The 18,384-nt window shown below is 48.4% G+C and overlaps 2 protein-coding genes across 5 annotated transcripts in view; both read left to right on the top strand.

Moving 5' to 3' along the window:
• LOC102224974 overlaps positions 1-2,011 on the top strand; it is a 30,359-nt gene extending 28,348 nt beyond the window's left edge. For 2 of the 4 annotated variants that reach the window (XM_023327662.1, XM_023327661.1), the window contains exon 21: positions 34-2,011. In XM_023327662.1, coding sequence (XP_023183430.1) covers positions 34-653 — 620 coding nt within the window. In that variant the 3' untranslated portion in view covers positions 654-2,011. The remainder of the gene's footprint in view (positions 1-33) is intronic. The other 2 variants (XR_002752173.1, XR_002752172.1) reach the window with 2 other exon arrangements.
• A 404-nt stretch (positions 2,012-2,415) lies between these two features.
• znf318 (zinc finger protein 318) lies at positions 2,416-17,446 on the top strand. Its single transcript, XM_014474139.2, has 11 exons — positions 2,416-2,894; positions 3,416-3,510; positions 7,266-7,785; positions 7,963-9,172; positions 9,316-9,410; positions 9,537-9,636; positions 9,796-10,109; positions 12,498-12,677; positions 12,750-12,843; positions 13,203-13,321; positions 14,455-17,446. The coding sequence occupies exons 1-11, from the start codon at positions 2,670-2,672 to the stop codon at positions 17,185-17,187; spliced, it is 5,685 nt and encodes a 1,894-aa protein (XP_014329625.1). The 5' UTR covers positions 2,416-2,669; the 3' UTR covers positions 17,188-17,446.
• The last annotated feature ends 938 nt before the right edge of the window (positions 17,447-18,384 follow it).

Genomic DNA, 18,384 nt, shown 5'->3' with positions numbered 1-18,384 from the left:
TGACTTCCTGAACTGTCCTGTTCTTATCTTTAGGTAAACCAATCAGTAGCGAGCCCAAGAACGTTTGGATCTGTGGTCATTCGCTTGTGTACTGGGCCGAGTCGCGGGCCAAGTCTCCAGAGGTAGGTATGCAGCTGGGCATGGACCCCAACAAGGTGACCATTTGGTGGAAGGGTATCCAGGGCATGACCTGGTCCCAGCTGTTGCCCCAGCTCCACCAGCTGAAGATCACCTGGCCCAACCCGGACGCCCTGATCGTTCACCTGGGAGGGAACGACCTGAGCACCGAGAGCCCCACTAACCTGCTGGCCTCCGTCAAGAAGGACATGGCCTCCATACGGAGCATCTTCCCACACTGCCTCCTGGTGTGGTCCGACATCCTCCCTCGCCGGGTGTGGCGTCACTCGCCAGACAGCTATGAAGTGGATCTGGTTCGCACCACTGTGAACCGCAGAATCCACAGCATTGTGTTGGATTTGGGCGGCATCTCAGTGAACCACGACAACATCCGGTGCGGCACCAACACGGGGCTGTACCGGGGCAACGGCATCCACCTGTCGCCTAAAGGCATTGATGTTTTCAACCTGAACCTGCAGGAGTTTCTGGAAAAGTGGGAGCTGGAGGTGAACTCCCCGAAGGCTCCAGGGGTGTAGGCATCATTCTTTCTTTCACGGTTCTTATGTCCCCAGTAGCTAGCTAGTTCAGATGAATATAATTGATGCTCATAAGGGCAGTTATGTTGTAGTTTGACGGTAGAACAGTTTCATTGTCAGCTGAAATATCCCATCATTGTTATTAATTTTATATGATTTTCAGCAGAAGTGTCTCCAGATGATCCTGAAGTTTCCTATGCAGGAAGTCTTCTGGTTTTCTTGTAAAACTGAATAAAATCATTTAATCAAAGTAAATCAAGTTTCTCAATGAAATGAGTTTTAGGAAAATGTAAATAAAAACTGTTCTGAATTGGTGTCAGTTTAATAGTGTACAGTTGGCTGAGCATTGTGAGATGAGAACATCTGATGTTCTCTGGTTCATTCATCAGCAGAACCGCCGGGTCTTTTTTACCAGATACTTCCCTGTAAATAAAACTCACTGCCTCTCATTTCATCAACTCTTCCTTTATGATTACAAGGGACATACATTATAGCTGCACAGTGGGCTAAATTCATTTGACCCCCAAAAACCACATCTGGCAGCGAAGGGAGACGTCATAAACTGTAGTGCATTAAATGTATTGTTTGGGTTTTCATCGACCTCTAGATATGTCGAGTGTAGAAGTTACAGAGCAAATGTCTGGCAGACGGCAGTCAGAACTGCAGACTCTGATGGAAGACTCCGGTGTTTAGCCCTGAAGAAAGCATGAAGGCAGAGCAGCAGGACCTCAGGACGACCCATCAGACCGTCACATCCTGGAGACTCTGTGAGTAAAACCCAGTCCAACAGAACTGTGATTGGACCCAAGAGCGAAAAGCTGAAAGGTTTTTAGCTGCTTGGGTTTTAGGTGGATTGTGTTTGTCCATGCAGATCAGATCTGATGGAGCATCAGAGCGCAGATCTGCAGCTGAAGGCAGTGTGTGCTGCTTCTGGGTCACAGCTACACAAACACACCTGGACTAAAGTTCAAACCACAGCAGTAATCTGGGTTATTTTTTTTAAAGAAAAAATATCGGCGTCATTTGTTTATAAATGTTTGCAGACTGCACAGGTGGAGGTAAACCCACAGAGTCCAGCAGAACCTCGGGGAGGATGAGCTGATGGTCCGGTTCAGAGGCCGTTGCTGCCAGGCGGAGCTCATTCACCGCCAGGCTGTGTGAAAGTTGATTAAAGCCTTTAAAAGAGACCTTGGAGCGTTTTAGTCCCATTTCCATTACAGTAAAAGGAGCCTAGTTCAAATCTTTCTTCTATAGTTTGGGGCGATTTTCCCTTTTCTGTTTGTGTTATGCTAATAAAAAAAAAGTATAAACCTGGGATCTTTTGAGTTTATCAATAAAACTGAATTTAAAAAAATCAATCAGTTCCTTCGTGTTCTGTTTTGTATTTTAAAATGTGAATAGTTTTTAAAAAAAATGAAATATGAAGCAGAACCAGTTTCTAAATGTTTACTATTTTGGTTCTGTGGCTCTGTCCCAGTCCAGGCTGGAGTGACAGAGCGCCCTCTGGAGGTTCTCCTGTAGATCTGCAGCTGGATTAAATCCTCTCAGGATCTATGGATCCCTCCTGAACCCCCCGGATCTCCTCGGACGGGTTTGTCCTCCAGATTGGCCCTCAGTCTCATTAACTGAATGTTTTCTCTGGGAATCAGGAGATATGTTGGAGCTCTGCTTCCAAGGTCAGAACCTGTTCTGGACTGGCTCAGAGCATCAGGAGCTCTCAGGATTTCTTTACAGGTCAAAGTTCATCTTATAGCTCTGGATCGGCCCACCTGCAGTACCGCAACTTCGTCACGTGGTGGCAACAGTGAGGCTATTAGGAAGCGAGATACCCCGCAGAAACAAAGAAGAAGGGTTCAGTGTGTATGGTTCGGAGCCGAACTCGGAACCACAGCTTTGCTCAAATAATAATCTGTGTTTTGTTGCGGACCGGAACCAGTTGTGGCTTCCTGCTGCTTGTGAAGCGCCGCACCGACCCGCAGCTCCCCGCGCGGCCTCAGTGCATCTCTGCGGGAGAAGATGTTCCGCGGCCGGCCTCCGTTTAGAGGCTACCCGCCTCCTGCGAGGCCTTACCCGTCACAGGGATATCGGGACGACAGGGCCCGACCGAAACCTCCGTACCACCAGGACTACCCGGAGTACCGGGACTACGGAGCTTCGGAAGCCTACCACAGGAGGCACCCGTCCCCCGGCCCCGGAGGCCACCGCGGCGGGGACTTTTGGACCGGAGGTCCGCCTCCTGAGGTGAGTGAAACTGGAGTCAGACCGCACCGAATGATGTGAAAACCTGTTAATTACTCCAATCAGAATCGGGTCTTCTATTGGTCCAGAACCAGAACTGCAGGACAGTCTTTGGGTTCTGATAGGTTCCTGGTCTGGTCTGCAGCTAACAGACGTTGCTGCAGACCAGACTTCATTCAAAAACGGGTTGATTTAAACCGGAGACTTCTGAGCGGCGGAACCGGGAGACTCCGAGCTGCATTCAGCTTGAAGGAAAACAGCTTCTGATCAAACTCATTGATCGGCTCTGATCAGATCAATAAATTTGATCTGATCAAACTAACAGAAAAAACATATATGATGCGTTTGAGGGTTTGTTTTGAGTGTAGGACATTTGGAAAGTCTCTGAGTTAAGGAGCTGATTGATCAGGAGATTATTATAATTACTATTGTTGTATTAAACCGATTATAGATCAGACAGTCCAAATGGACCCGGATATCTGGTTCTGTGGGTGATTAGTGATTACCTGTGTTGTCGCCTGCAGAGGTCTCCGCCTCACAGAGGACCAGCTCACCTGGACCACAACCTGGTCATCAGCGTGGGGAACGAGCTGACTGGCCCACCGCACTACCACGACAGGTAACCAGACGCAGGAGAACCTGGATTCTGGTCCATGTGGAGGACCGAGGTTCTGATCCGTCACTGATCTCTGGTTCTGTGGTCCAACATGAGTTTAGTCCCTTCAACACGGTCAGACATTCACTCTGCACAGGTTTGGTTTGATCAAAAACAGCATTAAACTAAACAGGAAAACCATAAACATGTCTGGATATAAAAGTTAAAATTGGAAATATTCCTGCTGCAGATACAATGATGTCATATAAATATGAATCCTTATTATAGTGATTTAAAATGGTTGTGATGGAGGAGAACTGAGATCAGCTGATCACTGCACACCTGGATATTTCTGTCATCGTTCGGACCGTCATGTGTTCCCAGAGCCACACAGGTCAATATCCAGAATATAGTCAAAATTATTATTGATCTTTCGTCCCACAGCAGGAAATCCAGGCGCTGCACATGTAGGTTCACAGAAAGATTAAAGTATTAAGATATACTGTATATAAAACAACATTTGCAATAATATCCTGAACAAAAACTACAAAATAAAATACTGTGCAGGATCATTTCAAAACCGTACATAACTATTTACGCTCTTCTTTCGTGTGGTCTGTTTCTTCAGGCCTTCTCGCTGATCATAAACCTGCTGAATCCATCGCTCTTCTCTCAAACTCACTACAGTTTCCCCAAAACGCCGATACTAGCCGCTCCCAAGGGGGCGGGGCTTGTTGCTCCAACGCCTGAATCCTACGTCTCCTCTGATTGGCTGATAGATGATGGATTATGAATCATCTCATGTAACTGTTTACATCGTCACTGCCTTGAGTTTAATGACCCATGGCGTGAACAAACTTATTCACGTGTGATTTTAATTCAATTTCTTATTTAATAGAAACAACCCAATTTTAAAGTTGTGTTTTATTTTTACATTAGCAGAATATAGACAAAGATTTGCTCACATTTGTAATGGAAACGCAGCAATGGAAACCTTTGTTAGGGGAACTGGCTTTCTGCCTTCTTTTGGGTTTGTTCTCTGTCTGAATGTTCAAAACTGATCGGCCCCCCAGCCCCGCTGCCTGGGGCCCTAACCCACGTGTTTCCCATGCAGACTGAGTGGATCTGTCAAGCTGTTATGCTAAGGCTCCTCGTCCCGCAAGGCACACCGATCAGTTCCCTGGAGGTTAGGAAGGAATAAAGACTTTAAAAGGGTGACCATTTTTGAGGTCCGAAAATAAGCTTTTCTCAACCTGAGGCAGTATTCTCAGATTCTCCCAGCAGAACCTGAAATGCATGAAAAGCAGCAGAATCCTGACCTCTGAGTGCAGAATACTCTTCTCCTAAAGCCTGACAAAGAGCTGAATAACTGTCACCGATCTCAGTGTGAAGAGTTTTTATGAAAACATGAACGCTCCTAGCTGTTGGTTTCCAAATGAGCTTCAGGAAGAGGGCAAGCCAAGCAGACAGCGTTGACCTCATGCATGTTTGACTCTTGATTACCGGTAACAGGAAGCAGGAGACTGCAATAACCTCTGGAAAAATGGACTCTGCTCTAGATTCAGCACTGCAAGCTGTACATCTGTCCTCTGAGTCTTTCTCCTGCTGTGTGTCAGGCTGTGGCACAGTGCTACCTGGCAGGTTAAGTCCCTCTTTTTGAGATGAGGGTTCTCTGACCTCACCAGCACTATTCATTGTGGGGATTGTGTGCTACTGACCTCAACTTGGAATGAGGTCAGTGTGAGCAGAATACTTTAAAGACCTCCTCAGTCCCACCAGCACATCATGCAGTGAGTAAGCTGAGCCTGGGGACATCGGGTCTCCAATCTCTGGTGGTCACCAAGCTGATTAAAGATCTACTCGGTAGATACGACTCTGCAATACTGCGTGGACATTGGGGGCATCTGGAGATTGGTCAGACTGGGGTGGTGGTCCCCCTGTTCAAAAAGGGAGACCGGAGGATGTGCTCCAATTATAGAGGGGTCACACTCTTAAGCCTCCCTGGCAAGGTCTATTCAGGGGTCCTGGAGAGGAGGGTCCGTCAGATAGTCAAACCTCGGATTCAGGAAGAGCAGTTTGGTTCTGGTTCTGGTCGTGGAACACTGGACCAGTTCTACACCCTCAGCAGGGTCCTGGAGGGTTCTGGGAGTTCACCCAACTGGTCTACATGTATTTTGTGGACTTGGAGAAGGCGTTCGACCGTGTCCCTCGGGGAGTCCTGTGGAGGGTTCTCCGGGAGTATGGGGTACCGGGCCCTTTGATACGGGCTGTCAGGTCCCTGTATGACCGGAGTCAGAGTCTGGTCCGCATTGCCGGCAGTAAGTCGGGCTCGTTTCTGGTGAGAGTTGGACTCCGCCAGGGCTGCCCTTTGTCACCGATTCTGTTCATCACTTTCGTTTTTTTTTTTTTTTTTTTTTTACCCCTCCAGGGGGTCTTTTTGTGGGCTCTAGTGTCCCTTATATGATAGTAGGCTGACAGGAAACGGGGAAGGAGAGAGGGGAAGACATGCGGCAAATGTCGTCGGGTCCGGGAGTCGAACCCGCGACGGCCGCGTCGAGGACTCAAGGCCTCCAAATACGGGTCGCACTAACCGCTACGCCACCACGGCACGCCCCTGTTCATTACTTTCATGGACAAAATCCATGAAAGAATCTCTAGACCAGCCAAGGTGTTGAGGGGATCCGTTTTGGTGGTCTTAGGATCTCATCTCTGGTTTTTGTGGATGATGTGGTCCTACTGGCTTCATCGGGTCGTGATCTGCAGCTCTCGCTGGAGCGGTTCGCAGCCGAGTGTGAAGCGGCCGGGATGGGGATCAGTGCCTCCAAATCCGAGGCCATCATGGTCTTGAGCCGGAAAAGGGTAGAGTGCCTTCTCTGGGTCGGGGTGTCCTGCCCCAAGTGGAGGAGTTCAAGTATCTCAGGATCTTGTTCACAAATGAGGGAAGAAGGGAGCGGGAGATCGACAGACGGATTGGCGCAGCGTCTGCCGTCAAGCGGGCGCTGTACCGGTCCGTCGTGGTGAAGAGAGAGCTGAGCCAAAAAGCAAAGCTCTCGATTTACCGGTCGATCTACGTTCCCATCCTCATCTATGGTCATGAGCTTTGGGTAGAGGTCAAAAGAACGAGATCACAGGTACAAGCGGCTGACATGAGTTTTCTCTCTAAGGTGTTTGGGCTTTCCCTTAGGGATAGAAGCTCAGTCATCCAGGAGCATCTGCTGCTTCTCCACATGAAGAGGAGCCAGTTGAGGTGGCTTGGGATCTGGTTAGGATGGATGCCTCCATGATGAGGTGATCGGGTCCCACAAAGAGGAGACCAAGAGAAAGACCCAGGACACACTGAAGGGACGATGTTATTCAGCTGGCCTGGGAATGCCTAGGGGTTTCCATGGAGGAGCTGGACCAGGGTCTGGGAAGAGGGAAGTTTTGGCCTCCCTCGTAGGCCGCTGACCCCGCAACCCAACATAAGATTAGCAGAAGAAAATGGATGGATGATTTCTTTGTTGGTACAATTGAATGTAGAATTTTGTTCATATCTCATTCATCAGTTGTTCTCCATTAATATGGTTCTTGGAGATTCTTGTTATTTCATATAATTAATTTTATTCAGTCCAGTTTGTCAAGATAATTGAATATGTGTTCTCCACAGAGCAGTTCAGACACCAGGAAGTAGGACACTTGATTACAGAACAGATTTTGAGACTCCTTTACCCAGCAAGGACCAAGACGGTCACTTGTTGATCCGGATGTGCTCAGTCAGCTCTACTTATGTTTTTCTACAGAGATTACCTTCCCCGACCTGAATATGAGCGGAGTGGTAGCAGGGGCCAAAGTCCAGACAGGAGCCGGGGACGCAGCAAGAGTCGTCACCGCGGAGAGAGTCGGAGTCCAGACAGAAGCCGGGGACGCAGCAAGAGTCGTCACCGCGGAGAGAGTCGGAGTCCAGACAGAAGCCGGGGACGCAGCAAGAGTCGTCACCGCGGAGAGAGTCGGAGTCCAGACAGAAGCCAGGGACGCAGCAAAAGCCGGGCCAAGAGTCGTGGGCGGAGCAAGAGTCGAGCACGCAGCAAGTCTAGATCCAGGTCCAGATCTCCCAGGAAGAGCAGAGGAAGGAGTCGTAGTTTCAGCAGTTCGAGCTCCAGCAGCTCCAGTTCCATCAGAGACAAGAATGATCCGTCCAGGAAGCAGTTTAAAGAGCTGGAGCTGGCCCGACGCAGGAGGGAGGTAGAGGAGCTCCTGGGTCAACCTACCAAATCCATCCTGAAGAAGCACAACAGTTACGAAAACTCGCCGTCTTTTCGGGTATGTTCAGTCTGGTACCAGTTGACCTGCTAACTAGTGGTTCTATCTTGAAAAAAGCCAAGTTGATCTGTTACTAAGCTTTAATTTATATTAGAATGTGATGATACTACAATGAGGAAGGACTGGTTTTGGGTTTGATGAGGTGGCGTTGCATCACGTTGTGCTTCTGTGCCACAGAGCTCCGACTCGCCCAGGGATCTGGACCGCACCATGGCTCGTGTTGCCGACCAGCTGATGCAGGCTGTTAAGCTGAACGACCCGCATGCTGTGGCAGCTGTTCTCTCAGAACTGCGGTCCGACCCGCAGATGTCTCAGCGGGCCAACCTCAACAATGAGATCAAAGAAATCCTGAACCTGTTGGGCGTGGCAGAGCCAGTGGGCGGAGTTCCACAGAAAGTCCTGGACGATATCGATGATGAGGAAAAGTTTCTGTATGGAGAATTGGAGGAGCCCAGAATGTCAGCGGCACCAGAGCCAGAGCGACATCACAGCCTGGATCTGTACGGAGACGTGACGGAAGACTCGCTGTACTCTGATCTCCCCTCGCAAAGAGCCATGGCCGGTCAGGTGTACAACTGCCCTCCAATCATTTCACCACATCTTCAGGTCACTTCATCTGTGAGTGAGCCAAACAGGCACATGAGTCAGCCCAGCATCAACCCCGACCAGAATGTCATGGCCTATCCTCCGGGAACAGAGCCACTGGAGGAGAGTGAGCGCCAGGCGTTGGAGGAGTACGAGAAGATCCAGGATCTCCTGAAAACCATCGGGCTTGACCTGGGCGTTGGAGAGATCAGCAAGATGGCTGCCAGGACCAAGGAGCGCCTTCATGGCAACAAGCAGCCTCCAAAGACACCCACGCGGCGACAACGATACTCTTCCGGCAGCTCCAACGGCAGCCGCCATAGCCGAGGCCGGAGCAGGCGGAGCCAGAGCGGCAGTTCAAGCAGCAGCAGAAGTCGCAGTCACAGTCATGGGCGGGGCACCAAACGGGGGGCCAGCTGGAGCAGTGAGGACCATGAGTCCAAGAAGACCACAGCTGCTAAAACTTCCAAAGATTGGGAGGTCAAGGAGACAAAGAACGAGTGGAGTACACCAACGCTGCCTCAGAGTCAGACCTCTGATCCCGCCCCCATCCCGACTCACACAGGCATGCACATTCCTACTTACCCTCCCCCACAGCTCCCTGGCATGATGCCCCCAAACTACCCTCCTTCAGCATACAGCCAGTATGGAAATTACTTGCCCTACATCCATCAGCAGTGGCCCCCCATGTACCCACCGCCTAACATGGCCCTGCCCCCTCAGCCTGCCATAGAGAACCTCACGCCGCCTCCCACCTACAAAAAGGCTTACAGAAAACCCACCCCAGACACGGGGCCCTTAGGTGAGGAACCCAGCCTGAGATCTGCTGTGATTGGTCACTCAGACCTGCAGGTGATCCAGTTAGACTGGTTTAGGAAGCGACCTGAACCAGTCAGAGAGGCTGGTGCTGCGTTCCCATCCATTAGCTGTGTGTTTGGTCCTCAGGTTTTGCGAGGAGTGTTGGTCAGGAAGAGCAGCGGCGGAGGAGTCAGGACCAGAGCATTTCTGACGAGCAGAACAACGAAAGTGAGAAACTAAAGGTGACTCACCTGCACGCATCACTTCCTGTCTTTACCTGTCCTGGTAGGACTCCTGTGCAACACTGTGGTGTTCCTGACCACCCAGTCCTGCGGTTCTGTTTCTGCTGACTGGGTTTCTGTTTTCAGGTTCTGGAGGAGCGGGAGAAGCTGAGGCAGGAGAGGGAGGTCAGAATGACCAAGAAAGAATATCTGATAAAGGAGCTGGAGCGGCTCAGGAAGCAGCAAGGTGAGTTCCTGAGGGCTCTGCACTGGTCTGATCCGGGTCCTGAAGTCCAAACAGATGAGCTGGGTCCAGCTGAAGTATAGAGTTGCAACACCACTCCCCACTAGTGACGCTGAGAATTACAGTTCTGCCTGACAACGATCTGGACGGTCCTGTTTTCAGGCGAGCTGCTGAGGAAGAAGCGCCGTGAGAAGGATGGCCATAAGGACCCCCTGCTGCAGGAGATAAACCGCCTGCAGGACGAGGTCATGGCGAAGATCTCCAACCTCCGCAAGGAGCACGAGGCTGCCGAGAGGAAGCGCAGCGAGATCGAGAAAGTCGCGCAAATACTTGGCCTGAGCCCTTTAGATCGTCCCGGCAAGATCAGCAAGCTGAATAAAATCCGGGACCAGGAGGAGTTGCCTCCAAAGAGTGAGAAACGGGAGCAGGGGAGGAACCCAGAGGAGCAACCAGCTGCCGGCAGCGCCGCCTTAAAGGTACGGCTCCTTCAGAGGAGGGTTTACTGTCAGACAGCATAGCATAGCCAGGGCCCACATGGTTCCAATACAACCTTGTCTTAGTTAGTATAAGTCACATGATGGAAGCAGAGAGTAAAGATCCGGCTGTAGAAATCAGTTCTGTTTCCTTAATAGGTTTATTATTGCAGTTATTTACAAGTTCACTGTTAGATTTAAAGGGTCAGTTCAGACTGATGTTTTGTGAAGGAATATTACTTTTCAATAACTCCATTCTCTGCCTTGTGTACGAGAAGTGCTAATTAAATAATTTGGCTTTACCTGTAGTAGACTGATTTATCGCTGTGAATGACATGGAAAACTAAGTACACCCTCATTAGTTGAAGCTCACAGCCGGTCAGCCATCATGTTGGATGTTTTAGTGCATATTAACGGTTTATAACGGGGATCTTCAACGTTTTTCAGCCCGGGACTACCAGAGCCAGAGTATATTAATAAACAGATGGCTTACTAATGCCACTGCCATGAACAAAGAGTAGTTATTAACAGAATGCAGATCTTTTAACACAATATACAGATTTTTGCTTGCAGAATCTGTTCATTTTCATCTGAAATGCGTTTTATATTTCTGTAGACTCTTATCTGGCTTTGTGTGGATGAGTATGGTACGGCAGAAACGAGCCAAAATACACCGGCAGTTAGCTGCTAAGCTAGCGGGACAACTAGCATGCTAGCGGGACAACTAGCATGCTAGCGCCGAAATGCTAACATAATAGAACAGTTATTTCACTCCCAGAACATCGTCTACATAAGAGTGGTTGATGAAATAACAAATGTTATAAGAGAACAACTTTATGGGAACCATATCTAGGTGCTTAGCAATCTGGAATTAAACAAAAATAAAACTTTACAGCTTGTGCCCTTCTTCATGAATCCGTCAGGACTAGCAAAGCAAACCGTCTCACGAGAAACACCGCCATCCTGTGGTGTAGCTTGGCACAACACCTAAATTCGCAGTTCTTTCACGTCCTCTTAATTGTAGACAGATGGACAGATCCTTTGTTGTCCCAAAGTGTGAAAATTCAGTTAATTTAATTAAGCAAAGCAAAAATGATCACACATTTCTGTGTCATGCGTCATTTTACCATGTAGGATATTTTTAATATGTACTTAAAGACATAATTTTGAATTTAAAAAAATATACCAAAAATGTATGATCCCCCTGCAGTTCCTTTGACGTTGAAGACCTCTGGTCTGTACAGCTTGTTTGCTGCTGTTTGGTCCAGTTTGTGTGCAGTTACTTTGATTGAGCCAATCGGATTTTCAGTACTTTAGTTTCCAACGAGCTCACAGCATCTGCTGCAGGTAAGAGCCAAAAACCTTTTACACGTTTATTATTCACCGTCCTACCACTCAGACTACTTCCCGGATTAATCTGGTTATAATCAGAGTTGGGCTCCTAATGAGTGAGTGGGTCTGACTTCAGATCTGTTCTGTGTTTTGGTTTTTGCTGCTGCTGGTCGGTTAGTGGTGCAGAGCTAAAGACTCCCAGTGCTTCATGTTGGCACGTGGACTCATGGTTGCATGATACCTGTCCCACACCACCGCTGCTTCGGCGTGCGCCCTGCTGCACATCGGAACCAAACGGTGCGGAGAGAATTCTGTTCTGAACGTGGGATCAGTCAGGATGGTGTCGTCTCATTTTCATCTGTGTTCAAACACATCCTGGTCCTCCACCTGTAGAAATATTATTTATATTAATGCTCTCAGTTGGTCTATTGGGCCAAATGAGAGCATCAAGGTGCCATGTTTCAGTGGGGGACGTTTGGGTCGTTCCACTTGTTTTGTGTCCTTCCTGCTGTTGTCAACAACAGCTTCAGTCAGTCTACCGGTGGAATCCTAACAACTGAATGATTTAATATCACTGTTTCTGAACAAGCTTGTAACCCTTTCATTGAATAAAAGATAAAGACAACAATTGGACCAGAACCAGGACCTCTCTGCCGTTAACCGCACCAACTTGTAATCGCTTCCAGCTCATCTGAGTCTTTATCTTGCTGATGAACATCCTGACCTGAAAGGTTCCTGCAGGGGGCGCTGCAACACCGAGATCCAGTTGTAAACGTGTCTCACCCGTTTTTACTCATCGGCGGCGTTAAACTGAAAAAGAGTGTTACTGCAGGATCGTTGTATGATGCGCGCCGACTTTGTCCTGTTTTGACGTCGTTGATTTCGTCTTATTTCGTGATGGTTGCGTGACGAATGTCAAGTCTGTCTTTGCCGTTGGTGCGTCGGTGCTGGACTCTGTCAAGGTAAGTCGTTTTCACTTGATAGTTGGTTCTTGTTTCTGTCCTGACTGTCTCTGTCTCCTCCTGCTCTGCTGAATCGCTGCTTTCTTTATTTCTTTAGGCAACCCCAGCGACTTCGACAAAGGCGTCGCCAGAACGGCAGCTCTCCACCGCTGAGGCTCCGCCCCCTGACCCATTTGAGTATTATGACGCTGGGAACCACTGGTGCAAAAACTGTAACATCACCTCTGGCTCCATGTTTGACTTTTTCACTCACTTACACAGCAAACCGCACCGCAAGGTTTGTTCTTCACACGGTTTGATGTCTCACTTTTCAAATTTTAAATTTCACCGTGGGATTTTTTGTTTGCAGACTTTGGATCCGTACGATCGGCCCTGGGCCTCCGGTCCCACCAAGACCCCTAAGACCACCTCAGGAAACGCCAAGCAGACCAAACCAGCCAAAGGTACTGGCACCATGTCGAGACTTGATCCAATTAAAGCTGCTGCTGCTGATGATGTGGTCTCTGAACCACTGAATTTTGTTAGCTGTCTTTTACTTCCAGGTGGAACTCAGATTGGACCTGTGTGTCGGAGAAGAAGACATTTACACCTTCTGATGTCTTTTCATTAGTTTTTCCATCAGCTAGCGCTCTGAGATAACTGCTCACCATTCTCTCTAGAAACAGCAACTATTTTCTCTCTGAATCTCTCCTGTCCTGACAGGTTCTGGTTAACCTGGAGATGTCCGCCAGGTAAACATGATTGGAAGCTGGTTTTGCCTCCTGCCCTGTGTTTGAATGGTGCTGCTTGTGTTTGACTGCAGGGTCGGAGTTCCTGGTTCCTGTCAGAGGGTTCTTCTGCCTGCTGTGTAAGGAGTTTTATGGAGACGCCATCTGTGCTGAGGAACACGTCATCACACACTTTCATAATGAGAAATACAAGGTATGAGCTAAAGGAGGCCGGCTGTGTAGTTTTACCTCCAGCTGCTGCAGAGAGCTGGATCCTTTCAGACATGGACCCCAGGCCTGGTTCACGGCTGCACTGGTTAACTTAGCAACAGTTAGCTGCTAAGCTAGTAGGGCAACTAGCATGCTAGCTCCAAAGTGCTAATGCAGCAGAACAGTTCTTTCACTGTCAAAACGTCGTCCAGACTGGTCGATGAAATAAATGCTATAAGAAAACTTCATGGGAATCACATCCCACATTAACAACCTTAACAACCGAAAGTGAGGCGGCGAGTCTTTACTGGTTCTGCCCTTCTTCATGTATCTGAGCGGACTGGGGAAGCACCGCCACCATGTGGTGTAACTCGGTACAACACCTCAGTTCATACACTTTAATTCTGATAAATTATCAATAAAACTAAACAATATAATCACTAATCATTTTATTATGTTGGATTCATGTTAGTATGTATCTAAGGACATAGCTGTGAATTAAAAAAATTATTTAAACGCAAATCATTCTCACATATTTTGGAATTGTCCTAAAATTGTTCAATTTTGGAAAAATATGCATGAAACTGTGAAGAAGATTCTGGGATATGATATTCCTATGAATAGTGTGGTACTATATCTTTGCAATATTAACAATATCAAAGTACGGGTAAAAGACGGGTATCTGATTAAGATGATGTTAACAGCTAGCAAGAAAGCTATTATGAGGAAATGGGGAAAGGCAGAACAATGGACTGGAATAATAGAAGAAATCTACATTATGGAAAAACTGACATCGTTTGAGACTTCAGCAAACACAAAAGGAAGAAAAGTGGATGAAATGGACAACGACAAAAATAAAGAACTAGACAAACTAGACGGGACAAAGGTCAAAAAGAGGAATAGCGCCCAAGCAAAAGTTTTGTTATGTTGAATGTGAAGTGTTCATGTGCAATATGTATGTAAACAAATGTGAAAAATACTAAAACAGCTAAATGTTAAAAAACAAAATAATTTAAAAAATAATCAGAAATCCCTGCAGTACCTCCCCACGTTGAAGACCTCCTGCCTAATCAATAAAAACGTTCTAAGGACCTAAACTCATGCATATTTTTGTGTTTTTCATGCTTCCTTCACCAGAAACAAATGTTGGAGAATCCGCTGTATGAGCAGAGGAGGAACCTGGACCGCCAGGCGGGCCTGGGTTTGGAGGCAGGCGGAAAGAAACGCAAATATGACGACGACGATAAAGACAGAGACGAAAAGAGCAAAAACAAAAAGGAGAAAAAGAAGGAAGAGGAGGCTGCCGAGACCTGCGATGAAAAGATCAAAGTAAAACAAGAGGAAGAGGAGCAGAAAGTGAAGGCAACCAGAAAGAGCCTGGAGGAAGACAAGCTTTACAGCAAGAAAGATGAGGATGAAAAGTACAAACACAGCAAAAAGGAGGAGAAACACAACAGCAGAGAGAATGAAGACAGGAACAGCCGGTACAGAGGCAGCAGTCGAGACGAAGAGTATCGGCACCGCCATCGCAGGGACGACGACGGTCATCCAAAGTACGGCAATAAATACACCGAGGACAAATACAAGCAGGAGAAATGTTCAGATTCCAGATCTAAACATGACCGAGATGAAGGGAAGCAAAAAGCCGAGCCTGAGAAACCAGGAGGGAAACCAGACGTCAGGAAGTCTGAACCTCCGGCAAAACCCTACGAGCTGCCCAAGATCTTCTGTGGGCCGAGTCCGGCCATGAGGGCGAAGCTCCGCAAGCAGGCGATGGAGGCCAACAAAGCACCGGCCTCTGCAGGCGCCGCTACTTCGTTTGGGAAGTTCACATGGAAGAAGAAGGAGAACCAGCTGGCGAAGGAAGCCCAGAAAGTTGCAGCAGAGTTCCTCAAGGACGAAGAAGCGGCTGCAAAGCAGAAGCCAGGTGAAGAAGAGGACTCCTTGTCGAAGTCAGTGGCCGCTGCCAAAGAGATTGCTGAGAAGCTGGCCGGTGAGGAGCTAAAATCTCCACCTTGGTACGCGTCTGGTCGAGGACAGATCCGGCCAAACCTCCGTGCTCCTGTGGCTCCGCTGAGGAGAGCTTCCCTGGCAGGAAAACCTGCATCCCTTAACACATTTCTGAACATGAAACCCCAAAGCACCGATGGAGGTCCACCAGGGCCTTTTCCTAGGGCCCCTTTCAGGCCTCCAAATCCACAGATGTTCAACAACAAACCCGGGCCTCCAGTAAGCTCTGCTGGACCGTTTGGGGCAATGTCTGCTGCACCCATGGTGACTGGAAGAGAGCAGTTCGGTCCTAAACTCCCCCCTTCAATGTTGAAACCTGAACCGTGTCAGAATACCTCTAAGCCTGATTCAGCTGAGTCTAAACCTGAAATGAAGCAAGGGCCACTGTTCCCTAAACCTGCTCTGGTCCAGTCAAAGCCTGCAACAGCACAGAGTAGTCCTTCAACAACTTCCCCTGCATCGTTAAACACAGCATCCTCAGAAACTCTGTCTGCTCCATCAGAGGTTAAAGCTGCTCCACCCAAAGTTCCGCCTTCACAACCAGCGTTGATAAAGATTGTGTCCGACGTGGCGGCTCCTGGCGTCCCGGAAAGTGAGCAGACTCGCACCGTGTTCGTCAAGCCACCTCCTTTCAAGAGCATGTTAGCGGGGCCTCAGAAGTCGGAGAAGCTCCAAGGCAACCTGGCTGCAGCCAAGGCGCAGGCTTTATTTGACATCTTCTACAGCAGCCTCGGCCAAGCCGGCCCTTCCTCTTTCTCCAAAACAGAAACCGACGTTAGAGCTGCTAAAAGTTCTCCTTCAGTCCCCGTCCAAAATAAGAATCGGCACCAAAATAAACCTGAACTCCAACAACAAACCCAAACACCAAATACACTCCCAACTCAGACCCACAACCAATCACAGCCCCCAGATGGACCCAGACCCCAAACACAGGAAATGCCTGAATCCCAACCTCAGATTGAACCACAACTCCAAAATGAACCTAAACCCCTAAAACACACCCAACCACAACCTCAAGATGAACCCACACCACAACCTCAGGTCCAGTCACCAAAGGTACACCATGCTCAGTCCCCCAACGAACCCCAACCTCGACAACAAGCCCAACAAAAACCAGGATCTCAACCCCCGGATCATTCTCTACATCAGGCGGAGCCGTCACACGAACCTCAAACGGCCCCCCAGCACCGTTCTACTGAACCTCCAAATACAACACCAACTTCTCCACAGAACGGGTTTCAAAGCCCACAAACCCAAACTGATGGTGACATTCAGATTACCTCTGTTTGGTCTCTTCAGGACATCACAGCTCCAACAGCTAAAGCTGCAGGTCCTGACCCATCTGACCCACCGCCTCACTCAGAACAGACTCCACCAGGAGGATTGTCTCAAAGTCCACCCTCTAGTCCTGGGCCCAAATCTCAAATCTGCCCACAGACGAAGCCCATTAGGATGGAACCAGCAGCTGAGCCACTGTTCCAGCCAGAACCTCAGTTTGAACCCCAACTGGACCAGGATGCTAATTCACATCAAGAGACGACTTCAGAACCACAGCCTAAACCCAAACCAAGTCCTAGAACCAGAGGTAAGGCAGCAACGACGAAGAAGACCCCTTCTGCCACTCCGGTTCGTCAGACCCGCTCCCAGACCCGATACCAGACCCGTCAACAGCAGAGTCAACCAGAACTCGAACAGGACCCAGGGAACCAGGACATCACGGCGTCAGAAGCTAAAGGTCTGGAGTCTCCTGATCTGGACAAAGAGACGGATCCTCCAGGGACGGCGGTCACCCCGGAGACCTTGGGTCTCCCTTCAGACATGACCGCCCTGGACTTTGACTACACTTTTAACTTTGAGTAGGGGGCCAGGCTCCCAGTTATTTACAGGACTGATGTGGAGCTATGACCCCCGGCTCGACGTCAGACTCCTTGTTTTCCACCAATAAGACGTTTTAATTTCCTCTGCAGGTTTCTGTGGTTTGGATTTAAAGTCTCGTTCCTCTAGATCTAGACGCCAGCGGCTCTCGTGTTCTTGCTCGTTTCTCCTCCGTCGTGCTGAAGCTGTAATATTTGTTTCTTTCAGCAGAGTTTTAATAAAGGTTGGCAAAGAATGTTCTGAACCCTTGTGCTGCTAGAATGTTTCTAAAGCAAGACGGACGGAGACGATTCCTACCAGAACCGAAGGAATCCGGCAGTTCGGTGACCTTTGACCTGTAAATGGATCAGAGCTTCGCCTGCACTGATCAGGTCATGGTTCTGGTCCCACATGGGCTGGAAGGTTCTGGTTCTCCAGGGTCCCTTCCGGTCCGGAACCACCTTGGGGTCCCAGGAGAACCCGGAGATGGCCCCTGCTGGACCCGCTGCCTCCCAGAGGAGCATCAGAACCACCGGTCGTAGACGGTGGTTCTGTGGGTCAGTCTGCTGCCTGGACAGAACCAGAACCTTTGTCAGGTCAGCTCTGACCTGACCCAGTTTGCTCAAACTGGATGAGTGATGATCTGAGTCACTTCCTTAAATTTGGGCCCAAAACGAGTCAGCAAGATGGAAACCTGTGATTGGCTGCGGGGGTCATGTGACTCTGACCTGATTAAAATGCTTAGAGTCACGTGACCATTTTAATGTTTCACTGAAACATTAAAACAACTTCAGCGTGTTAAAGCTGTTACTAAACTAAACTAAACTTTTCTCATTTTAATTTCTTATTTTTCGTGGTTCTCATAAAGCTAGCCATTTATTCTGCTAATATTATGAATTTAAAATAAATCTGAGGCTTCATACTTTTGCCTGTCAGAGAAAAATTAACTTTATTTTTTCTGTCGGTTAGTTTTCTAATTACAGAAAACTAACCGTTAGTTTAGATCTAAATATTTAGTTTGAAACGGTGACATTTATAAATGAAAATATAACTGAAAACTGGCTAAATAACCCAAATTATTCCTGTTTTGACTGTATAACTTTCCAGAACCAACCAAAGCATGTTCTGACCTCTTTGGGTTAAAGTTTAATGTTCAGAACCAGAACCAGAACTGGACCAGAACCTGAAGGTGAGAACATCTGG

Source organism: Xiphophorus maculatus, chromosome 22 (genome assembly GCF_002775205.1).
Source record: "Xiphophorus maculatus strain JP 163 A chromosome 22, X_maculatus-5.0-male, whole genome shotgun sequence".
Taxonomy (NCBI): domain Eukaryota; kingdom Metazoa; phylum Chordata; class Actinopteri; order Cyprinodontiformes; family Poeciliidae; genus Xiphophorus; species Xiphophorus maculatus.
This window is presented reverse-complemented; position numbering and strand designations above follow the sequence as displayed.

Coding starts and splice junctions, on each gene's coding strand:
- znf318 (XM_014474139.2), top strand. CDS start 2,670: ATGTTCCGCGGCCGGCCTCCGTTTAGAGGCTACCCGCCTCCTGCGAGG. Junction 3,511..7,265: donor CCACCGCACTACCACGACAG/GTAACCAGACGC, acceptor GTTTTTCTACAG/AGATTACCTTCCCCGACCTG. Junction 9,173..9,315: donor CCCAGACACGGGGCCCTTAG/GTGAGGAACCCA, acceptor TTTGGTCCTCAG/GTTTTGCGAGGAGTGTTGGT.